This window comes from Palaemon carinicauda, chromosome 4, assembly GCF_036898095.1.
Source record: "Palaemon carinicauda isolate YSFRI2023 chromosome 4, ASM3689809v2, whole genome shotgun sequence".
In the NCBI taxonomy this organism is placed as follows: domain Eukaryota; kingdom Metazoa; phylum Arthropoda; class Malacostraca; order Decapoda; family Palaemonidae; genus Palaemon; species Palaemon carinicauda.
This window is the reverse complement of record NC_090728.1, coordinates 166,368,341-166,390,840: the sequence shown is the minus strand read 5'-3', so window position 1 is coordinate 166,390,840 and position 22,500 is coordinate 166,368,341. Positions and strand designations below refer to the sequence as shown.

The window sequence follows — 22,500 nt, the reverse complement described above, 5'->3', positions numbered from 1 at the left end:
TATATGAAATCACGAAAGAGCTTCATGACTATTGAAGAACTAGAGACCTCAGACCTATCAAAATACAGACTTCATAAATCGAAAGTGAGTGAAAGACCACTAACAATGCTCTCCTTAAGTGTGGATTCTCCCTCACCAGAAGGAAATGGGTCACCCTGAATAGAGGAAAAACGAAAGTTGGTAGGACAGGGGATAACCTCCACAGTTGGGGTTACACAAATGGTGCTGAATGCCCCTTGCGGGGAGCCAATCCAAACAATGAATCACATCTTGTGTAGCTGCCCACTAGGGCCCACCTGTTCTGACATGGATCTAAGAACATCAAACGATGTAACACACCAATGGGCAGAACAATGGTGCCATAAGATATGAATGAATAAATATACTTTTTGTTTATTTATGCAAACACTTTCTTCTCCAATGTACACCGACTATTTATTTATTTATTTATTTCAGTGAGGACCAAGAAGGTTGGTACTGGGACCGTTTCAACACAAGCGTCCCCATGTCCACCTATTTGGTAGCCTTTGTGGTATCAGACTTCGTATACCTGAACTCCACCAGTGATAATGGCACCCTCTTCAGAGGTGAGTATATAAATAATTTCTTCTTTAAACATCCCCAAGTGAAGGACTTTCGCCCCAGTTTCAATAAGCGTCACTTAGAAATCAAATTCTGCAAATCCTTCGTTGCCTTTCTCGCCTCTCCAACAATGACTTCATTTGAGGCATTAACTCTCAAATATCTAAACTAAATCACAAAATATATTGTCCCTCAAATGTGCTGTCTTCACAATCCTATCCTTATGGTAATTTTCATGACACGATGATATGAATATATATATATATATATATATATATATATATATATATATATATATATATATATATATATGTGTGTGTGTGTGTGTGTGTGTGTGTGTGTATGTGTGTGTATGTGATATTACAGTGAGGATGGAATTTAATTTTTCCTTTTCCCATATAGTTTGGGCTCGTGAATCTGTTATCAACCAGGCGGAGTATTCTAACGATATTGGTCCCAAAATCCTAACCCACTTCGAGGATTACTTCCAAGTGCCTTATCCTCTGCCGAAACAGGACATGATTGCTCTGCCAGACTTCTCTGCTGGAGCCATGGAGAACTGGGGACTCATTACTTATAGGTAATAAATAACTAATAACTTATTTTTAGCCTACGGTGTAATGTTTATGAAATGTTATGACAACATCTTAGATGCCACCAGCGTGAATATGTTAAAACTTCAAACTATCGTGAAACCTTTGCTAGCGTATTGTTAATCACTTACGCCTATGCTTTCTCCCTAATGTTCGTTGTTAAAGTCTTCACTGTGGTAAGCTAAATGGTGAGCAATCTTGGTAAAAGAATAGACGGTTAGACAAGCTGTGCAGTGGAAGCCACTGAAAGGTGAAAGACAAAGCATGACACAAAATATAAAACTATTATTTCTTCATCTTATCGGATATCCAGTCAACACATATTCCCCTTCTTTATTACTATACAGAGAAACGGCAATGTTATTCGACCCCGAGTCATCAGCCCCAGAGAACCAGCGTTGGGTGTCCCTGGTGGTGGCACACGAACTGGCCCACCAGTGGTTTGGAAATATAGTTACTCCGAAGTGGTGGGATGACTTGTGGCTCAATGAAGGATTTGCCTCCTACGTACAGTATATTGGAATGGACCACGTAAGTGTAAATGCTGAATCAAATGAGATTCATCAGTAACATTCTTGTTTTCTGGTATAAAGGAACAGTCGGTGCAAAAATCAATCTCATTTTATTCTCAGAACAACCTTCTGTCAAAGTCATTGTTTCGGGAAATTAGAAGAACTACAAGTAAGAGAACTATTTATTTTTCTGACTTATGCCAATAACTATAATTACAACACGATTATCAAAAAGAGAATGAAAATATTTTCTAACTAACCAACTGTGGAACCCTTTCCCGCATTAAAATCATAATGAAAAAAAATATCACATGTAACACTTCTTGATTACCTGACACCACTCTTAACTGATCTCGGATCTAGTGACTGAATTATCAGTGAACTCAATACCATAAACTATCAATTGTCTTTCCTCTGTAAGATAACATTAATTTAGTAATTAGACCATCTAATTATATAATAAAATTAAAAAGGGACTACTAGCAAAATACTTCCGATCTTCCAGGTAAAGCCAACTTGGAGGGTCATGGAACAGTTTATCGTGGATACCCTCCAGAGTGTCTTTGCTCTGGATTGCCTCGAATCCTCCCATCCCATCAGCATTAAAGTGGGCCATCCGGACGAGATTAGTCAGATCTTCGATGGCATCTCCTACAACAAAGGTATATTTTCAACCTCGCATGACTACCTGGTAAAGTGTATAGGTAGAAGATAGTGTTATGGTTAGGTCAAGATAAGTTGGTTAGAAGGATGATAAATTATCGGCTGAGCTTTCAGTCGACTACTTCGTCCAGCACCAGACCAGATAAATTTGCGGGCTAGTGTGAAAGGGGCTTAAGACCAGCCTGTCTCAAGTCATTTGTAGTTATATGCTCCAGGACTTGAGGAGAAACTGCATCCTGTTACAGAGTCAACGGACTAAGTAAAGTTACCTTATATTACTGCTACCTTAACGTCACATGTGCCACAGTAACCCTCAATGTGGCCATTCTTGCCAGTATACCACACAGCTAACCTGGCTTGATCAGTAATGTTATGTTCTTAGAATTGAATCTTTACTTTTGTGTAATGTATTAATGTAAATGAAGTTATTTCTCTCACCCCTTCCTTCGAAATCTTTCCTTTCTCCAGAGAAACTTACAAATCCCAGTCAGCCAATTAATCACGATTTTACCACAAAGATACATAATTTCTGCTATCATCCATCACGTCCAGATGTCTTTCCATTCTGCAACCACTTAATGGGCCTCCTGGAGTGCTTATAAATCTGCATATCATTATAAATGAAAACTAATTTCTTCTGTCACCCTACAGGTTCTTCGATCATAAGAATGATGAGCCACTTCCTTACTGAGGCATCCCTGCGTAAAGGCCTCAGTAACTACTTGGAGGCATTGTGAGTAATCAGCCTTATGCATTCAATTACTGAGTTTTATCAAAGGCTTGCTTGGCAAGTTTCAAAATTGTTACTTGAAAATTGGGATAAGATCATTATTCTTTTTTTTTTTTTACTTATCCCCACTGGTATATCAACTTGCATTACTTGATCCTCATCTTTATTTGCGGAATATTTTAGATACACACACACACTCATATATATATATATATATATATATATATATATATTTACACATATATATATATACAATACAATGTTCCATTGCAGCCAGTACGACAATGCAGAGCAAGACGACCTATGGGAATACCTGACGACTGCAGCTCATGAGGACGGCACCTTACCATCCGACCTCACTGTGAAAACCATCATGGACACCTGGACACTGCAGATGGGGTACCCAGTCATCAACGTCACCAGATCCCTCGATGGCACTACAGCCACTGTTACGCAGGTAAAAGAACGCAATTGTTACATAGACCAAAGAATGCTCATTAACATTACTAAGATCAAAGAATGCTCACAAGTGTTACATAGACCAAAGAATGCTCACTAGTGTTACGTAGACCAATGAACGCAAATATTCAAGACCTTACAGTTGCGTCCAGACAGTATGATATTCTTTTGTGCTCAGAAACTTTGGTTAATATTATGAGGCACTCATCTGAGCTCCTTATAACTGGTTTTAAGAAGCCAATAATGTTGAAACGCGATGACATCCCTAGGGACAGGGGAATGCGGTGTATATTAGGACCCAGTACCCTGCTTCTTATAAGTCCTGCTATGAATGTGGATGTCATTAGATTCAGGTAATAAAAGTTTGTGGCAGGCATAACAACTTTTATTTGTGTTCAATCTACCGGAATCCAGACGTGGATGATTCTATCTTCGATTGTCTTCTTACCATTATGGCTAAGATACAAGAGGATGATAGAAAGGCTTCTTTTGTCTTTGTTGGCGATTTTAATGCTTACCATAGGGAGTGGTTAAGTTCTATCTCTCCTACTGATTGCCACGGCTTAAGAGCTTTAGACTTTGCCTCTGAATCAGGCTGTGAGTTAATCATAAGTGAAGCTACTCACAGGTCTGGTAATTGCTTGGACCTCGTATACACTGACTCCCCTGGCGTTATAAATAGTAAGGTTGGTCTCCAGTCGGGACATCTGATCATGCCTTGATTTCATTAGTAGTGAAGACCGAGCAGCCTGTCCCTGATGCATCATACTCTTGTAAAATTTATATGAAATCTCAAGCAGACTGGAATGGGATTTTGCATGATCTTTTGTGCTTGAATTGGTCACAATTATATGGTAGTGTTGATCCTGTTGTCCCTTTGAATGACAATCTAGTCAACATAATTGATAGGCGTATCCCTTCTCGTGTGAAGGACAAACCATGGTTCAATGATGATTGTAGACGTGCTTATTTGGAGAAGCACGAGGCCTATCATCTCTGGAAGGGTAACAGATCAGATTTGACCTGGAATAACTATACTTAGCTTAGAGCTTTTGCTCAGAGAGTTTATGCCTCAACTGAAAAGGAATACAATTTAACCATAAAAGAAACCCTTTCTGGTATAACTCAGGAACATAAATGGTGGTCTACCCTTAAATCTGCACTCTTCCTCCTTTACTTAAACCAGATGGCTCAGTTACTCACTGTCCAAAGGAATAGGCAACCCTTTTGGCTGATGTTTTTGACAGTAAACAGAGTAATGAAAAATTGAACTTCCTCATTCCTGTTTTCCTGAGGCTAAACTAACTAGTTTAGCTTTTCAATCTCGTAAAATTAAAGCTCTGTTGATGGACCTTGATGCTTATGGAGGTGTAGACCAAATGATATTTTTCCTTTATTTTTTATAAAGACTGCAGATTTCTTAGCTCCAAAGTTATCTCTTATTTTGCGCAATTTAGCAAGAAGAGGAGCTTTTAGCACTTGTTGGAGAATTGGTAATGTTACTCCTCTGCGTAAATGTGTTTGTGGTAGCTCAAGTCTAACTGATTACCACCCAATTTCCATAACTCCCATATTATCAAAAGTTTTTGAACGTCTTCTGGCAAAACGTCTTAACAGGTTTGCTGAAGGTAATCATCTATTCCCTAGTTTGCAATTTGGTTTTCGTAAAGGCCTTGGAGAATGTGATGCCCTTCTTACAATCTCCAATGCTGTACAGAAATCCCTTGATTGTGGTCAGGAAGTTCGTATGATTGGCCTTGATTTAAGTGCTGCCTTTGACCGTGTTAATCATGAGGCCCTTGTTTTCAAACTCAAACAGTTGGGAGTGGGTGGGTCGTTTCTTAGCATTATTATTGATTTTTTAAGTAATAGATCTCAAAGAGTTGTTGTTAATGGGCACCATAGTGAGTATAGGAATGTGATATCTGGTGTTCCACAGGGCAGTGTTCTTGGCCCATGACTTTTTATACTATATACACATATGTGGTTTGGCCTAGAAAACAAGCTTGTTGCATATGCAGATGATGCTACTCTCTTTGCATCAATTCCATCCCCTGAATGTAGATCTGGGGTTGCTGAATCCCTTAATAGAGATCTAGCTAAAATTAGTGCATGGTGCAAATTATGGGGAATGAAGTTGAATCCTAACAAATCTCAAAGTATGATTTTAAGTATGTCAAGGACGGTGGCTCCTCAACATCCGGATCTCAGTATTGATAATGTTTCTTTAACTTTGTATGACTCTTAAAATTCTAGGTGTGATTCTCGACAACAAATTTACTTTTGAGAAATACATTAGGTCTGTCTTCTTCCATTGCACAAAAAATTGGCTTATGGAGAAAGTCTTTCAAGATTTTCGGTGATCAATCTATTCTGAAGAAGTATTTTAATTCTTTCATTCTACCTTATTTTGAGTATTGTTCTCCTGTCTGGTCTTCAGCTGCTGATTCTCATCTTTTGTTGGACAGAAACTTACGGTCTATTAAATTTCTTATTCATGATCTAGATATTAATCTTTTGCACCGTCGTTCAATTAGTTCATTGTGCATGTTGCATAAGACAATTCCATCCTGTTCGTAATACTAGGCAGGCAGTTAATTCTAATAGCCAGGCTTTCTCCATCATGAGGCTCAATATTACACAGTATTCTAGAAGTTTTATTCCAGCTGTGACCAGGTTGTGGAATGATCTTCCAAATTGGGTAGTTGAATCAGTAGAACTTCAAAAGTTCAAAGTTGCAGCAAATATATTATGTTGAACACGGTGACATAAGTTTTTTATAGCTTATAAATGACATATCTGTTTTGACGTTGTTACTGTTTTCAGAATGATTTATTGTTAATTTGTTCTCATCCTTTATTTATTTCCTTATTTCCTTTCCTCACTGGGCTATTTTATCCTATTGGAGCCCTTGGGCTTATAGCACCTCACCTTTCCAACTAGGCTTGTAGCTTGGCTGGTAATAATAATAATAATAATAATAATAATAATGATAATAATAGTGTTACATAGAAAAAAGAATGCTCACTAGTATTACGTAGATCAAAGAATGCTCGCTAGCGTTACATAGAACTAAGAATGTGCTCACTAGCGTTACATAGACCAAAGAACGCTCACTAAGTGTTACATAGACCAAAGAACGCTCACTAGTGTTACATAGAACTAAGAATGTGCTCACTAGCGTTACAGACCAAAGAATGCGCTCACTAGTATTAGGTAGATCAAAGAATGCTTACTAGTGTTACATAGACCACAGAATGCTCACTAGTGTTACATAGATCAAAGAATGCTCACTAGTGTAACATAGACCAAAGAACACTCACTAGCGTTACATACACCAAAGAATGCGCTCACTAGCATTACATAGACCAAAGAACGCTCACTAGCATTACATAGAACTAATAATGTGCTCACTAGCGTTACATAGACCAAAGAATGCGCTCACTAGTGGTACATAGACCAAAGAACGCTCACTAGTGTTACATAGAACTAAGAATGTGCTCACTAGCGTTACAGACCAAAGAACGCTCACTAGTGTTACATAGAACTAAGAATGTGCTCTCTAGCGTTACATAGACCAAAGAACGCTCACTAGTGTTACATAGACCAAAGAACGCTCACTAGTGTTATTATTATTATTATTATTACTATCCAAGCTACAACCCTGATTGGAAAAGCAAGACGCTATAAGCCCAGGGGCTCCAATAGGGAAAAATAGCCCAGTGAGGAAAGGAAATAAGGAAATAAATAACTGAAGAGAACAAATTAACAATAAATCATTCTAAAAAAAGTAATGTCAAAAGAGATATATCATATATAAACTATTAACAACGTCAACAACAAAAATGTCATATATAAACTATAAAAAGACTCATGTCCGTCTGGTCAACAAAAAAGCATTTGCTCCAACTTTGAACTTTTGAAGTTCTACTGATTCAACAACCCGATTAGGAAGATCATTCCACAACTTGGTAACAGCTGGAATAAAACTTCTAGAGTACTGCGTAGTATTGAGTCTTATGATGGAGAAGGCCTGGCTATTAGAATTAACTGCCTGCCTAGTATTACGAACAGGATAGAATTGTCCAGGGAGATCTGAATGTAAAGGATGGTCAGAGTTATGAAAAATCTTATGCAACATGCATAATGAACTAATTGATCGACGGTGCCAGAGATTAATATCTAGATCAGGAATAAGAAATTTAATAGACCGTAAGTTTCTGTCCAACAAATTAAGATGAGAATCAGCAGCTGAAGACCAGACAGGAGAACAATACTCAAAACAAGGTAGAATAAAAGAATTAAAACACTTCTTCAGAATAGATTGATCACCGAATATCTTAAAAGACTTTCTCAATAAGCCAATTTTTTGTGCAATTGAAGAAGACACAGACCTTATATGTTTCTCAAAAGTAAATTTGCTGTCAAGAATCACGCCTAAAATTTTGAAAGAGTCATACAAATTTAAAGAAACATTATCAATACTGGGATCCGGATGTTGAGGAGCCACCGTCCTTGACCTACTTACAATCATACTTTGAGTTTTGTTAGGATTCAACTTCATACCCCATAATTTGCACCATGCACTAATTTTAGCTAAATCTCTATTAAGGGATTCACCAACCCCAGATCTACATTCAGGTGATGGAATTGATGCAAAGAGAGTAGCATCATCTGCATATGCAACAAGCTTATTTTCTAGGCCAAACCACATGTCATGTGTATATAGTATGAAAAGTAATGGGCCAAGAACACTACCCTGTGGAACACCGGATATCACATTCCTATACTCACTATGGTGCCCATCAACAACAACTCTTTGAGATCTAATACTTAAAAAATCAATAATAATGCTAAGAAACGACCCACCCACTCCCAACTGTTTCAGTTTGAAAACAAGGGCCTCATGATTAACACGGTCAAAGGCAGCACTAAAATCAAGGCCAATCATACGAACTTCCCGACCACAATCAAGGGATTTCTGTACTGCATTGGAGATTGTAAGAAGGGCATCACATGCTCCAAGGCCTTTCCGAAAACCAAATTGCAAACTAGGGAATAGATGATTACCTTCAGCAAACCTATTAAGACGTTTTGCCAGAAGACGTTCAAAAACTTTAGATAATATGGGAGTTATGGAAATTGGGCGGTAATCAGTGGGACTTGAGCTACCACAAACACATTTACATAGAGGAGTAACATTACCAATTCTCCAACAAGTGCTAAAAGCTCCTCTTCTTGCTAACTTGCGTAAAATAACAGATAACTTTGGAGCTAAGAAATCTGCTGTCTTTATAAAAAACAAAGGAAAAATACCATTAGGGTCTACACCTCCATAAGCATCAAGGTCCATCAACAGAGCTTTAATCTCACGAGATCGAAAAGCTAAACTAGTTAGTTTAGCCTCAGGAAAACAGGAATGAGGAAGTTCAAGTTTTTCATTACTCTGTTTACTGTCAAAAACATCAGCCAAAAGGGTTGCCTTTTCCTTTGGACAGTGAGTGACTGAGCCATCTGGTTTAAGTAAAGGAGGAACTGTTGCATCTACACCAAAGAGTGCAGATTTAAGGGTAGACCACCATTTATGTTCCTGAGTTGTACCAGAGAGGGTTTCTTTTATGATTATATTGTACTCCTTTTCAGTTGAGGCATAAACTCTCTGAGCAAAAGCTCGAAGCTGAGTATAGTTGTTCCAGGTCAAATCTGATCTGTTACCCTTCCAAAGGTGATAGGCCTCCTGCTTCTCCAAATAAGCACGTCTACAATCATCATTGAACCACGGTTTGTCCTTCATTCGGTACCTTAGCACATAGAACTAAGAATGTGCTCACTAGCGTTACATAGACCAAAGAACGCTCACTAGTGTCACATAGACCAAAGAACGCTCACTAGCATTACATAGAACTAAGAATGTGCTCACTAGCGTTACATAGACCAAAGAAAGCGCTCACTAGTATTAGGTAGAACAAAGAATGCTTACTAGTGTTACATAGACCACAGAATGCTCACTAGTGTTACATAGATCAAAGAATGCTCACTAGTGTTACATAGACCAAAGAACACTCACTAGCGTTACATAGACCAAAGAATGCGCTCACTAGCGTTACATAGACCAAAGAACGCTCACTAGCATTACATAGAACTAAGAATGTGCTCACTAGCGTTACATAGACCAAAGAACGCTCACTAGTGTTACATAGACCAAAGAACGCTCACTAGCATTACATAGAACTAAGAATGTGCTCACTAGCGTTACATAGACCAAAGAATGCGCTCACTAGTATTAGGTAGATCAAAGAATGCTTACTAGTGTTACATAGACCACAGAATGCTCAATAGTGTTACATAGATCAAAGAATGCTCACTAGTGTTACATAGACCAAAGAACACTCACTAGCATTACATACACCAAAGAATGCGCTCACTAGCGTTATATAGACCAAAGAACGCTCACTAGTGTTACATAGACCAATGAACGCTCACTAGCATTACATAGAACTAAGAATGTGCTCACTAGCGTTACATAGACCAAAGAATGCGCTCACTAGTATTAGGTAGATCAAAGAATGCTTACTAGTGTTACATAGACCACAGAATGCTCACTAGTGTTACATAGATCAAAGAATGCTCACTAGCGTTACATAGACCAAAGAATGCGCTCACTAGCGTTACAGAGACCAAAGAACGCTCACTAGTGTTACATAGACCAAAGAACGCTCACTAGCATTACATAGACCAAAGAACGCTCACTAGCATTACATAGAACTAAGAATGTGCTCACTAGCGTTACATAGACCAAAGAATGCGCTCACAAGTATTAGGTACATCAAAGAATGCTTACTAGTGTTACATAGACCACAGAATGCTCACTAGTGTTACATAGATCAAAGAATTCTCACTAGTGTTACATAGACCAAAGAACACTCACTAGCGTTACATACACCAAAGAATGCGCTCACTAGCGTTACATAGACCAAAGAACGCTCACTAGCATTACATAGAACTAAGAATGTGCTCACTAGCGTTACATAGACCAAAGAACGCTCACTAGTGTTACATAGACCAAAGAACGCTCACTAGCATTACATAGAACTAAGAATGTGCTCACTAGCGTTACATAGACCAAAGAATGCGCTCACTAGTATTAGGTAGATCAAAGAATGCTTACTAGTGTTACATAGACCCCAGAATGCTCACTAGTGTTACATAGATCAAAGAATGCTCACTAGTGTCACATAGACCAAAGAACACTCACTAGCGTTACATAGACCAAAGAATGCGCTCACTAGCATTACATAGACCAAAGAACGCTCACTAGCATTACATAGAACTAAGAATGTGCCCGCTAGCGTTACATAGACCAAAGAATGCGCTCACTAGTGTTACATAGACCAAAGAACGCTCACTAGTGTTACATAGAACTAAGAATGTGCTCACTAGCGTTACAGACCAAAGAACGCTCACTAGTGTTACATAGAACTAAGAATGTGCTCACTAGCGTTACATAGACCAAAGAATGCGCTCACTAGTATTAGGTAGATCAAAGAATGCTTACTAGTGTTACATAGACCACAGAATGCTCACTAGTGTTACATAGATCAAAGAATGCCCACTAGTGTTAAATAGACCAAAGAACACTCACTAGCGTTACATACACCAAAGAATGCGCTCACTAGCGTTACATAGACCAAAGAACGCTCACTAGCATTACATAGAACTAAGAATGTGCTCACTAGCGTTACATAGACCAAAGAACGCTCACTAGTGTTACATAGACCAAAGAACGCTCACTAGCATTACATAGAACTAAGAATGTGCTCACTAGCGTTACATAGACCAAAGAATGCGCTCACTAGTATTAGGTAGATCAAAGAATGCTTACTAGTGTTACATAGACCACAGAATGCTCACTAGTGTTACATAGATCAAAGAATGCTCACTAGCGTTACATAGACCAAAGAATGCGCTCACTAGCGTTACAGAGACCAAAGAACGCTCACTAGTGTTACATAGACCAAAGAACGCTCACTAGCATTACATAGAACTAAGAATGTGCTCACTAGCGTTACATAGACCAAAGAATGCGCTCACTAGTATTAGGTAGATCAAAGAATGCTTACTAGTGTTACATAGACCACAGAATGCTCACTAGTGTTACATAGACCAAAGAACACTCACTAGCGTTACATAGACCAAAGAATGCTCTCACTAGCGTTACATAGCCCAAAGAACGCTCACTAGCGTTACATAAACCAAAGTAGACCAAAGTACGCTCTCACTAGTGTTGCATAGACCAAAGAATGCTCACTTGCATTACATAGACCAAAGAACACTCACTAGCGTTACATAGACCAAAAAATGTGCTCACTAGCGTTACATGCACCAAAGAACGAGCTCACTAGCGTTACATAGACCAAAGAATACTCACTAGCGTTACATAGACCAAAGAACATGCTCACTAGCGTTACATAGACCAAAGAATGCTCAAAAGTGTTACATAGACCAAAGAATGCACTCGCTAGCGTTACATAGACCAAAGAACGCTCACTAGCGATACATAGACCAAAAGAATGCTCACTAGCATTACAAAAACCAAAGAACGCTCACTAGCGTTACATAGACCAAAGAACGTCAAAAGCGTTACAAAGACCAAAGAACGCTCACTAGCGTTACATAGACCAAAAGAACGCTCACTAGCGTTAAATAGACCAAAGAATGCACTCACTAGCGTTACATAGACCAAAGAACGCTCACTAGCGTTACATAGACCAAAAGAACGCCCACTTGCGTAACATAGACCAAATAATGGGCTCACTAGCGTTACATAGACCAAAGAGCGCTCAAAAGGGTTACATAGACCAAATAAATGTTTCATTACTATTCTTGAGATAAATTTCTTACGAGTTTAAATAAAATAAATGAATTTTAGTTCTTTTTTATTAAATCAAAATCTTTTTGATAGATCATGTGCAAGGCCCTTTTTCCGTGTACTCTTCTCTCTTTAATATAAACTGTTTCTAACTTTCCAAAATTGTCTAATGTGAAAATTGGACTCCAAATAATAATCGTGTTATGATAATCCATTTTTTTTCACATTTCACGAAATATATCCATTATATTTACCGGGATTATTTTCGTAAGGTAGGTTTACAAATGTTAGAACCTGAATAATTTATGTCTTCTTTTTTAATTCAAAGCTAATAAATTAGGACAAGATATTCAGAAAATGTATAATAGAAAGAAAAGTCGTTATTTTAAATCTAAGGATCTTTATTCTAATGCCATGTCACAAGTCGCCATTTTAAACCTTTTACAGCGCTGCTAAAGGTCTGCTAGCATTCTATCGTATTATTTCTGATGATATTACAGCGACGTCCTGTAGAATATATATATATATACACACACACACACACACACATATGTATATATATATATATATATATATATATATATATATATATATATATATATATATATATATATATATATATATATATATACCAGTACTAATTAAGGCAGTTTTATTCATTAAAATTTATCGAGTCATATATATTTCACTTGTATTAAATGAAAAATACATATACTTTTTGGAAACTCGAAAACCTATATAAAACAATAGAAGACTAATATCCGACAATTCCAGGAACGGTACCTCCTCAACAAGAAGAACTCGATGGACGACCGCCACTACAGCTGGTGGGTGCCTTTGAACTACGCCTCCCAGAGCAATCCCAACTTCACGGTGACGAGCCCTTCGGTGTGGATGAAGGCTTCCGAATCGGAAGTCACCGTGTCCTCGCTGCCCTCGAGCGAGGAATGGGTGATCTTCAACGTCCAGGAGACCGGGTTTTACAGGGTCAATTATGACGACGACAACTGGAATCTCATCATCCAGCAACTCAAAACTGACCACGAGGTCATCCATACCATTAATCGCGCCCAGATTATCGACGATGCTATGGATCTCGCCCGAGCAGGTGAGTCAAATAGTAAAAATTGCAATTGTAAATACATTATATGTAAAATAAAAGAAATTATTCATGTAAATATACGATGATGCATATATGTCATAAACTGTAAGATTGTAAATGTGTATTTCAAAATAAAAAGAAAAAAGTCATTGATGTGCCTCCCGTTTGGTCTGATTAATAAGTCATTGATATAATCCATAATCGGTTAGATAAATTGATCGAGGCTGTGTTCCCTATTTCGTTAGATACACAATTCTCTAATAAGTCCCCATTTGATCATGTAAATAATTCCCTGATAAGCTCTCCATTTTATCAGATTAATGAGTCATTAATACGTTCCCCATTTGATCAGATAAGTGATTAATACTCTCCCAATTTGATCAGAAAAATAAGCCATTAATACGCTCCTCATTTGATCGAATATAAAATTCTTGATATGAACACTTTTGATCAGATAAATCTGCATTCTATGTAAAAGTCGACGGGGCAAGCAACTTCAAACAGATATGCAATCCAGTTGAAGTCTCTTGGAAGAGATAAATTTTTAAGCATGTGGGAAAATGCAAGTTGGGGAAGAATTCCAAAGTTTCAGAAGGTTCGTGGAAGTCCTTCAGGGTTCATTACTTTTAGAGAGGGAAAATCACAGTCGGGTAGTTCGTTCCTGCAAAATAAGGAAAGGTTGCGTTTGATAGCTTTTAATGAGAACAATTCTCGTAGCATAAATAGTAAAAGGAAAGATTTCATGGACTGTATTTCTTCAAACTAATAGTGACTCTATTCAAGTCCCAGCTGACTACGTGATTGTAATTAACCAGTAATATTTACTGAACAGTATCTTCTTAACTGTAGCAGACTTCATTTTGGCATATTGTGTAGTTTTACCAGACTCTGCTGATAAACAAATTTAGCAAGGTAAATGGTAGCATGTTTATAAGAAAATAACCGAATCAAACCTTTTTTGATTGCAACTGAATTAATGTATCTGACGAAATAGGGAAATCTTTGCTATTGAAAATTTCGTTTCGTTTATAATAAAAAAAGACTTTTATATATATGATTTTTGGCAGGTCACCTGAGCTATGACATAGCCCTGGACATTTACACCTACTTAGGGAACGAGACCGAATACGTGCCCTGGAAATCTGCCGTCAACAAATTAGACTACCTGGTGAATCTGTTCCAGCGAACTGGAGCCTACGGAGCTCTGCAGGTAATGAACAGGACTGCGTGATCCCAATGCTAATTTAAGTTTGTTCCAACACGAAACTTACCTCGAATTACTTTCTTTAGGAGAGTCCCTTGGTGACCTCTTTCTCGACCAAGGTTTTTGGCGCAGTTATCCCCCACTCTGTTCTCCCTATAGGCCTACCCCCGCCGCCAAAGGATGCGCCCCGAGGGCAGGATTAGGGCAGGTCACTGCTTCTCTGGGCCATTCTCCCCATTAAGTTCTTGGTCGTGAGGTGTTCAACACCTCACTCTCAGCCTCTCTCGATCCTTTGTGCGCATTTAGTGTCCACGTGTTCCCAGCGTGGGGACTTGTGTTTTTTCGCAGTGTGCTTCCCAAGTGTTCCTGTGCGTTCACTTTTCAACCGTGTCCTTACCCGGTGTTTAATTCATTTCCTTAAGTGCTTGTGTCGTGCGTTGTGTGCGTTATGGAACAGTATTCCTTGATTTTCTTCAAGGAATTAATAGCTGAAAGGACAAATTTTTACAATAAATCATTCTTCCTCCCCTTATCCTCGGTGTTAGCCGTGTAGGGGCAGCTTATGTTCCCCTTCAACCACGTGTCAGGACTATTGGTCCTGGAACGTAGTGCAGTGAGTGCACTTCGGCACCAAAAGGAAGAATACATCCAAGAGGCTCATAGGAAGACGAGCCTCTCCTCGCCAACTTAATTCCCGATGCCTCGTCGAATAGAGATTCTTATACAGCCATCTTCCCCTACCCAGAGTAGGGGACGAGGTAAGTCAGTTGCGGGGAAGTGCCCATTGCTCTTCCCCAAGAGTTTGAGTGGGTGCGGTATAGCACCAAGAAGAAGTAGGCGACGAAGGGTTCGCCTAAGAAGACTAGCGCCGGGCGTTCCGCCTGACAGAGCTTCCCTACCACCCTCTCCTACCCAGAGTAGGAGACGAGGTTGGTTTATTGTGAAGAAGTTAACTCTTAAGAAGTAGTTCGAGGTAAGTACTACTTTCGAGAGTGTGTGGGGAGACGGAGTCCTGGTGCAAGCAGGCCACGTCTCCTCTGATGACCCCATGTGGGGGAAAATGTCCCTAATTCTTCTCCAGTCTCTTAGCGTATTTTTCAGTCTCTTCGGCAGCCGAGGGCCTCGCCGAGAAGGAGCCTCCCAGGTCTGTATTGCAGTGTTCCCCGGACCGACAACCCAGGGTTTTTTCTCACCACGAAGGCCATCCTCCAGACGCAGATAGAACCCTCGCAGGGAGAAATGCGAGAAGGCCTCTTCAGGCAGGCGTAAGACCGCGAAGCTTCCGGTTCACCCCGCCAACAGGTGTAACCGAGCTTCTTTACGGGCAGCCTGGCCGAATCAGCACAGCTGGTTCGGCCCTCAGACTTAAAAGGAACGGTTCCCTCCGTCGGGTCAGCCCACGGGGATCCGCGTCCGCGTCCCCCAGCCCGCCCGCAGGTGTAACCGGGCTTCTTTACGGGCAGCCTGGCCGAATCAGCACAGCTGGTTTGGCCCTCGGACTTAAAAGGAACGGTTCCCTCCGTCGGGTCAGCCCACGGGGATCCGCGTCCGCGTCCCCCAGCCCGCCCGCAGGTGTAACCGGGCTTCTTTACGGGCAGCCTGGCCGAATCAGCACAGCTGGTTCGGCCCTCGGACTTAAAAGGAACGGTTCTCTCCGTTGGGTCAGCCCACGAGGATCCGCGTCCGCGTCCCCCGGAGAGAATACGCGAACAGTAGTCCTCGACGGTACGGCGTTGCCGGTTCTGACCCCGAACCTGGTGCGGAGCTCCCCGCCGGGGAAAACCGGTACCACCGCAAGGGAGTGCCTGGTATTCCAGAACCGAAGCGCCCGGGGAGTGCCCGGTGACCCGGCGCCTCGAGATCAAGCGGTAGGAAGGACTCTACAGGTAAGCGTAAGTCCCCGAAGCCTCCGGTTAACCCCGCCCAGCGGGAGAAACGCGCTTCTGGTCGGGCGGCCTGGCCGAACCAGCCCGGCTGGTGCGGCCTTCGGGTCAGAAGGAACGGTTCCCGCTGTCGGGTCAGCCCACGGGAACCGCATCCTCGGCACCCAGAGCCTTGGGCCGACGAGAGTCCCCGCTGAACCAGCGTTGCTTGCGCTAACCCAGGCCCCTGGTGCGGACGTCCCCGCAGATGAAATCCAGGTCCTCGGCTGACGGAGAAGAGCGCTCCCTGACGGAGGACTCCGTCTATAGGAGAGTGGTTAGCCTTTGCAGAAGACACCACAGGTACCGGAACCTGCAACTACGGATGTAGTTTCCTGGAAGTCAAGCCTTTTTGAGGATCATGCAGACTCCTTACAACCTAAGATGTCCCTAGCACTTCCTCTAACCCGAGGTCTAGTCCTAGAGCAAGATTATGTCGGCAAGGTAGTGGCCAGCACTGCCGGGGTCCCCCAACCTTTAAGGGGGGGTCAGCAGGACATCCTTAGTCAAGGCGTTTTCAGACAGTAGAGCCTCTTCAGCCCCAGTCTGGTTCTCGCCAGCAGGAGCCTCCATGATGGAGAAAATGTCGAGGGACTTAGTAAACGTCCCCTCTTGGCTGGACTGGTGGGCTTATTCTTTGGGAGGTGTACAAGCCTCCTTTGACCCCGAGGACCCTGTCCAGCAAGGCCTTCAACCCTTAGGTTATTGACATATCAGTCTCTCACACTAACAGCTAACTGGGTGTTCTGGAAGCAAGACACTGTTTTGGCGAAAGTGTCTTGGAAGGCACCAGACAGGGAGACGCGACCCATTCGCAGCTTTCCCTTGTGGGGAGAGTCTCTGTTTCCTCAGAAGGAACTAGAAACCATAATGGAGAAGGTCTTGAAATAGAAGGAGACTAACGTCCCCAGACCTACGACTCCTAGGAGACCACCCTATAAGAGGTCTGTCTCGGATAGTGCCGCGACACCCCAAGCATCTACCAGCACTACGAGGAGAGAAGCCCCCCTCTTCCTCCTGGTCCGCAACGCCTCAGCCCCTCCGCAGGGGAGCTCCAGCGCCCTCTAGCTCCTTCAGGTCGGGTTACCCTGCCTCTAGGGGAGACAGATCAGGCCGCCCCTCTAGAAGATAAGAGTGGGAGGCCCCCTATCCCCACCCAACCCTTGGGTTGGAGGACGACTCAGACGTCATTGGCAAGCATAGAGGGCTCAAGGAGCGGAACCTTGGACAGTGTCCTTACTAAAGAAGGGCTACGGACTTCCATTCCTAACGGAACCACCCACGCTTTTTCCGGCCAACCGGATAGAATGGCTAGATCCCAAAGACCCGTTAAAGAGGACCGCCCTTCAAGAGGAGGTGTCGTCCATGTTAGAGAAGGGTATCATGGAAGAAGTTCTTCTCCCAGGGCCAGGTGTCTACAGTCGCCTATTCCTGGTGGAAAAAGCGACCGGGGGGTGGAGACCAGTTATAGATCTGTCAGCTCTCAACAGGTTCGTCAAAAAGACGGACTTCTAAATGGACACGCAGAATTCAGTCCTGCTGTCCTTGAGGGAGAAAGATTGTAGGATGACCATCGACCCCAAGGAAGCATACTTCCAGATTCCGGTCCACAACTCGGGTCGGAAGTTCCTCCGGGTGAAATAGGGTTGCCAGATCCTGCAATTCAGGACCCCTTTTTCTTTGGTCTGTCAACAACGCCCCAAGTGTTCGCGAGAGTCCCCACGGCTGTCGCAGTGGGGGCGCACGAACGAGGCATACGCCTTATCAGATACCTGGACGGCTGGGGGCTTCTTCCCGCCTCAAAGGTCCTCTTGGAGGGACAAGGGAGAAGTCTCCTCCAGTTTTGCAAGGATCTGGGGAACTGAATCAACCCGAAGTAGTCAAATCTATCCCCTTCCACCGGAATGAACTACTGGGGAATAACATTAGACTTTTTTCGGGGAGAATTTTTCCCTTCGGAGAATAAGATATGCAACCTCAGGCTCATTAGTCAGCCGTTCCTGTCAGAACACCCCAGGAGGGCGGAAGACGGGCAGAGGCTGATAGGTCACCTGGTCTCTCTGGAGAACCTAGTTCCCCAAGGGAGGGTAAGGCTCAGACCCGTCCAATGGAATCTCAGGAACCTCTGGTGACAGACGGGTTCGCAGCAGGTGCTAATCCCAGTCATTCCAGACACGAGACCCTCCCTAGAATGGTGGCATTGCCAGTCGAACTCACTAAAGGGGACGTCCTTCGGGACCGGCCCTCCCGAGTTACTACTGTTCACAGACGACTCCAACCAGAGATGGGGAGCCCTTCCCCTCGACGAAACGGCACGAGAGACCTGGTTGGAAGGGGAGAGGCAACTCCACACAAGGTCCTGGAGTTGGAAGCAGTCCAGAAGGCGTGCCTACACTTCGCAAGTCTGCTAAAGGGGAACACCGTGGCGTGGATGAGCGACAACGCCACGGTAGTGGCATACATAAAGAAGCAGGGTACTGGTAATCGAAGGAGTTGTGCGATCTCACCATAGAGAATCTAGATTGAGTGGAAGAAAATCAAGGGGTGATGTTAGCAAGGTTCATTCCCGGGAAGTAAAACGTTCCGGCCGACGGCCTCAGCAGAATGGGCCACATAGTAGGGGCAGAATGGTCCCTTCTCCCAGGAATAGCCAAGCTCATCATTCAACGGCGGGGTTCCCCGGTGGTTGACCGCCTTGCAACAACCTCAACGCCCAGCTCCCAGTCTATTGCTCCCCTGTACCAGACCCGAAAGCTTCCTTAGAAGACTCTTTTCAGCACAAGTTGGACAATCTGGATGTGTACGCCTTTCCCCCTTTTCACGCTGATAAGACAAGTGCTCAGCAGAGTAAAGGCGGCTCGAAACCTACAGATGACTTTGGTAGCGCCCTGGTGGCTGGACAGAGAGAGTGGTTCGCGGATCTAAAAGACCTATCGAGTCAACCGCCGTGGCCTCTGTCCGTCAGGTCAGACCTTCTGCACCAGCCTCACTTTCTCAAGCTCCACGGCAGGCCTCTCTCCCTACGTCTTCACGCCTGAAGACTAAGAGCGGCTCCTGAAGAAAGAAAGATATTCTTCCTCCACGGCTAAGAGAATGTCTCTATTCCTAAGAAGTCGCCAACCGCGGTCTTCCGGACAAAATGGACCTCCGTCGCGAAGTGGTGCGCTGAGAGGCCCATTAGACCTCTTAAGGCCTCTGTCCTAGACATGGCAGAGTTTCTGGTGTTTCTCAAGGACAAAGCGGAGATGTCAATCCCAGCCATAAAAAGGGGTTCGGGCTGCCTTAGGCCAAGTCTTCCTCCTGAAGGGCATCGTCCTGGGGGCCTCGAGACACATAGCGATGCTTGTCAAAAGCTTCGAGCAGTCTTACCCCCCTCAGGCGGGAAAGGTGCCCCAGTGGGACTTAGGCAAGGTCCGGAAGATGATGTGTCGCTCCCACTTTGAACACTTGAAAGATATCGTGAATAAAGATCTCACCCTCAAGGCCGTCTTCTTGCTGGCCTTGGCGTCCGATAAGAGAGTGGGAGAGATACATGGTTTGTCATTCGACTTCTCTCACTCCGACCAGGTATCAGGAACCTCTTCGTTTCCACAGGTGTTTATAGGAAGCAATTTTCCGAGAACATCATTTCCTGCTGGCTGAGACAAGTCATCGCTAGAACCTATGAAGAGGATAAAATGGCAGTGCCAGGCACTCCCCGGACCCATGACATCAGGGGTCTGAGCACCCCCTTGCCCTTTGAGAGAAACATGGCGGTGAGGCAGATCCTACAGACAGGCACTTGGTCGCACCAGTCAACCTTTACTGCCCACTACCTCAAGGGTTATTCAAGGAAATCCTTGGACGGGTTCTCCATTGGGACAGTCATGTCCGCCCTCCGGGCTGTGTAGCGGTAAGGCCAGAGGCTGTACCCAACGATGAACACATTCTTCGCGACTACATCCGAAGGAAATCGTCAGAAGAATCTTTTAAGAGGTAAAGTCTTAGGTAATAGCGTAAGGTTGCGCAGTTACCCTCACTCCCGTACTCTGATAGGCCCCCGCATTCCATAGCCCTCTAGGCCCTACGGGCCGAGTCAAGTGTCAGGATAGCACTCCCGCCTCCTAAAGTATAAGTCGCCTAAAGAAAGTAATTCGAGGTAAGTTTCGTGTTGGAACAAATCAAAAATTTCAAGTAATTTTTATTTTTCCTAACATACTTACCGAGAATTACTTTCGGGTAATGGCCCTCCCTTCCGTCCCCGAGTGCCATCCTTCCATTGCCAAGTTGGGCTATACGACGAACTTAATGAGGAGAATGGCCCAGAGAAGCAGTGACCTGCCCTAATCCTGCCCTCGGGGCGCATCCTTTGGCGGCGGGGGTAGGCCTATAGGGAGAACAGAGTGGGGGATAACTGCGCCAAAAACCTTGGTCGAGAAAGAGGTCACCAAGTGACTCTCCTAAAGAAAGTAATTCTCGGTAAGTATGTTAGGAAAAATAAAAATTACTTAAAATTTTTTATATTGATTATTATATTCTTTTATGCATTCAACATAACGAATGCCTTAACTAACACCCGTTATTTTTTCTGAAGAGAATTCAATAGCTAAAGGGATCAACTGAATCAGGTTTCCTTTGGCAAATTTATGCTTGATTATAATATAAACAACGATAAAACCAATTGGAAGCTCCTCTTGAAAGAAGAAAAGTTATAGGTTCTAGGGAAAACAGAAGCAAGATAGAGATTTTCTAAAGATGATTACCAAAAGATTTTTTCTTTTTATGGAAGACCACTAAAACGACAATATAGCACCAAGGTTGAAATGTAATGACTTCTAAAATCAAATGGCATCATCATTCTCAAAATCAGTCTTCTTCCACATCTGAGTATAACAGTGCAGCCAATGAATAGGTAACTGCTAAACAGCCGATGTACGTTGTTATAACAAAGTCATTTTACTAGACAGGAAGCTTTTCCAAATGTAATTTGTGTCGGTGGATTCTTTAGCACTGAAACTTTCCATAATATTTTCAAAAAGTTCCTCCATTTGAATTCCAACACTATTGAAAATATTTCAAAATACTTCCCAATACTTGAAATTGTATTTTTCAATAGAACTACATCAAGGACATGATTGTCCCGCTATATGAATCAGTCGGCTTCGCTGACAACGCCTCTGACCATCTGCTGACGCAGTTCAAGAGAAAGACTGCCTTGACTTGGGCCTGCAAGCTCGGGCACCAGGAATGTCTCGACAGCGCCTCTGCTTTCTTCCAACAGTGGATGGAGGACCCTCAAAACAATAAGTAAGACACTGAATCAATAATCAATTGGTTTTAATCTTCTGTTCGTATTTGTCATTATATCGTTAATAATTAAATAAATAAGATTCATTTGTCCAGTAAATGTCTTTTAGCTTGGAGAGATTACAGAATTAGAAACCCTTTGTAAAGCAGATTCAAAAGCATTGCAAATCGTACTTATAAGAATATATTACTGAAAATCATGGATATAATTGTTATATCATTTATTTGCGACATCATAACAAAAACTTCAAGTTAAAGAAAATACAGTAGGTGACGACCGTTAAAATCCACACATATCTGATATTAGTTTTAACATAACGTAGGGATATCTTTACAAAAAGTAGTTTAGCTTAATGAAACGATTAACACTACCTTAAATATAGAACAAAGTATGCAATTGTATGTGCAACCGAAATCTATTTCTAAATCCCTTAAAGAGTCTGGTTTCTAATTCAATATAAGGTGCAAATGTAACACTTTCCAGTAACAAACAAAAATTCAATTAGCATGGCTTTCGTGGCCACTGATTACAGTCAGCGAGATTTTAATCACAGTAATAGAATATATCACTATTTCAG

General features: G+C 42.3%; 1 protein-coding gene across 1 annotated transcript in view; it reads left to right on the top strand.

Annotated features, from left to right (window-relative positions):
• LOC137640165 (aminopeptidase N-like) overlaps positions 1 to 22,500 on the top strand; it is a 93,380-nt gene that overhangs the window by 65,739 nt on the left and 5,141 nt on the right. The window contains 9 exon segments of the mRNA XM_068372688.1: positions 457 to 587; positions 985 to 1,162; positions 1,523 to 1,706; positions 2,193 to 2,349; positions 3,002 to 3,083; positions 3,354 to 3,537; positions 13,183 to 13,516; positions 14,578 to 14,720; positions 21,732 to 21,922. Of these exon segments, the coding sequence (XP_068228789.1) occupies positions 457 to 587; positions 985 to 1,162; positions 1,523 to 1,706; positions 2,193 to 2,349; positions 3,002 to 3,083; positions 3,354 to 3,537; positions 13,183 to 13,516; positions 14,578 to 14,720; positions 21,732 to 21,922 (1,584 nt within the window).